Below are 2,794 nucleotides of genomic sequence, written 5' to 3' on the forward strand. Positions count from 1 at the left end.
AAGAGGTCATACATTTGAGTTTAACAAACATATCTGAAGAGGGGAGGGCCAGCTGAATGGTCAAATACCATTGTCATTCACACTGAAATCTCACTGAAAGGGTATTGCCATCTCCTCTCCTACTGGATTAGAGGTGGTTTCCAAATCAGACCCAAGTCTTCTAGGAAGCAAGGGGCAGTAGCGAGAAAGACCTAGGATGAGCATGTGCATGCCCAGGTGTCACAGGTGTCAGAGGGAGAAGGCAGGCATATGCACAAATGCAGCCATTTACCTGGACACACGTCCACGTCTGAAGAGTCAGGCATGAGTAAGGGATGAGTGCTGAAGGGCGTGAGAGGCACGGGCGGAAGCCTGCCTTATGAGTGTGCCTGTACTCATGCTATAAAGAGAGGCAAGAGCCAGCTACGTGACAGAAAATACCCCTCCTAGACACAGGGCAGAATTCCTTCCAGTAATTTTGGTCTAATCTGTAGGGAGAAAACAGAGCTAGCCCCCTGGCCTTCCCGAGCCCTGAAAGCACTGCACGGTTCACTCCAAGACCCGGGGCCCGCATGTCCACAGGAGTCCCCGGTGTGGTCCTTCCTAGAACCTGCCTGCTTCTTCCACTCCTCAGGGAAGACTCCTGAGGTACAGGATGGAGAGAATTCACCACCTTCTCCACCCCGGGTCAGCATGTCTTGATTGGCTGAGTCAGAGGAGGAATGGCGTTCACTCCTAACGTCTCCACACTGCGGGGAGGCACAAAGGCAGGAAAGAGAAAAGAGGAGGAGGGCAGGACTCACCTGCACCAGGGCTGGGGCTCAACCCATTGCTGGAGGGGCTCCTGCTGGCTTGGACAGCCGCTGGTTTGAGGGCGCCATCAGAAGGAGTCCGCCGGTGACCACTGAGATGTGTGGGGGCCGTAAGGGTGACGTGGGTGGGAGTCAGTGATTGGTTAGGGTCTTGCTTGAAGCGCTCCACTCGGACATTGACCAAGGGGTTGTGGGTGCAGGGGGTCAAGGGTGGGGCCTCCACCGGGCTGACAGGCATCTCATACACCACGATCTCATCACTGTCAGAACGCAGTAGGGAGCGGGTGGAGTTGCACTCGGAGATGGAGGAGAGAGAGAGCAGTGTTAGGGAAGCAGAGGGGTCTCCTAGCAACAGCATGGGCTCTTCCTTCTTGAAGAGCTTCCGGGATGGGGGGCTGGTGCTTCGACGAGGACGACTGGCCCTCTGAAAAAGACCCTCACGCCTCTTCTTCTCCTCCCTGGCTGGTGGCTCAGGCTCCTCTGGGGGAAGCAGCTGGCACTTGCCAGCTTCCAGCAGGTCAAACCCTAGGCCTGTGGCTGCAAGAACAGCCCCGCAGCCAAGCAGAGCCACCTCGCAGCGGCGGTGGTGGGTGCCGCCCCGCTTGAGGCTATTGGTTGGCGTCAGCTGAGGGGTACTGGTAGCTGAGTTGACTGGGGTGGGCTCCTCGTGGACTCCATCACTGGAGGGGCCATCCCCATCCTCTCCACGAGGGAATGGGATACAGAGGTAGGACTGGTTGGGTGAATGCTGTAGACGACTCTCCCCACTCCTTGGGCCTTCACTGTCCTCATCCTCTGTAAAGATGAGAGGAACAGACAGGAAATAGGAATAAGCAGCAAAAACAAGATTCTGATCCTCCTCTCCAACTCCAGGCCTCTTGGCTTACAGTCAGGGATGCAGAGGTCAAACAGTCTAATGGGCAGGACAAGGGACTGGGCATTGAACCAATAGGGCTCTATGCATCCTCACTCAACTGTGACCAACATGAGGAAATCACTCTCCACTCCAGAGCCTGTTTCCCTATTTGCAGAAAGGACATCTGCTAATTTGCTACTTCTTTTATAGGATCCCTCAATACAAGAAGTATAGCATGAGTTTCCTGGAACAATGGATAGAACAGAACCATTCCTCATTTTTTGCACCTTAAAATTGGAAGGGACCTTGGATTTCCTGAATGATAGCCTAGAGACTGGTCTTAGGACTAGTTTTCTGGAAAAGGTTAGAATTCCCTACATGGTTAAAGGCCAGTATGCTCTATAGACTGACCGACTACAACTTTGGAAATCTCCAGAGAGAAGAGGACTATCCGAGAGCCTGGAGAAAACCTTACCCATTCAGTAACCATAGGTAACACTGCAAAACTTCCTTAAGTGGAAGACTGTGGCGTCTTCTATCACCATCTCTTGTTTTGTGGATTCCCCACATTAAAATGCCAGGAAACAGACCCAGACAAAGGAAATGCCTCACCCTTCTGCCCTGCCCTAAGAAGACTATACCTGGCCCCTTGGGATAGAAGGCCAAGGACAGGCTCTACAGCAGCAGTAGTAATTTGGGAGGATTCAATGAAATGGGAGTAGGGCAAACTAAGAGGAAATAGGGTGGGGGACCAGGAGTTGAGGAAGAGGAGACAACCCCCATGGTGTAATAATTCTAAACAGTCCTAGAAGGTTGGCCAAGAATTCTCGGAGGGAACGGGGAGAGAGTCAAGACAAGGGCAACGCTTACCCATCTCCATGAGGCTGGTGAACCCTGGCAGAGCTGGGCTACTCCTCGGGCCCTTCCCCAGGTTGGGGGCACTGGATGACCACTGTTTGTATCCATCTACCAGGGACTTGAGGCTAAATGAGGGGAAATGAGGAAACTGGTTACTTTCCTTACTCCACCCTCAGCTGTATGGGCCTGTGGAAATGTCTTTCCCTGTCTGCTTAATCACACTGAAGCCCCAAAGCCTTGGAGTACAGGCAATGAACCTTACTGAGCCCACCTGCTCCATTAACAAAGG

The 2,794-nt window shown here is 52.9% G+C and overlaps 1 protein-coding gene across 1 annotated transcript in view; it reads right to left on the reverse strand.

Moving 5' to 3' along the window:
* Window positions 1-2,794, reverse strand: part of MAP3K9 (mitogen-activated protein kinase kinase kinase 9) — a 69,892-nt gene that overhangs the window by 6,563 nt on the left and 60,535 nt on the right. The window contains exons 8-9 of the mRNA XM_015599555.2: window positions 2,518-2,630; window positions 783-1,586 (exon numbers count right to left, since the gene is read on the reverse strand). Of these exons, the coding sequence (XP_015455041.1) occupies window positions 783-1,586; window positions 2,518-2,630 (917 nt within the window). The remainder of the gene's footprint in view (window positions 1-782; window positions 1,587-2,517; window positions 2,631-2,794) is intronic.

This window comes from Pteropus alecto, unplaced genomic scaffold (assembly GCF_000325575.1).
Source record: "Pteropus alecto unplaced genomic scaffold, ASM32557v1 scaffold8, whole genome shotgun sequence".
NCBI classification, from domain to species: Eukaryota; Metazoa; Chordata; class Mammalia; order Chiroptera; family Pteropodidae; genus Pteropus; species Pteropus alecto.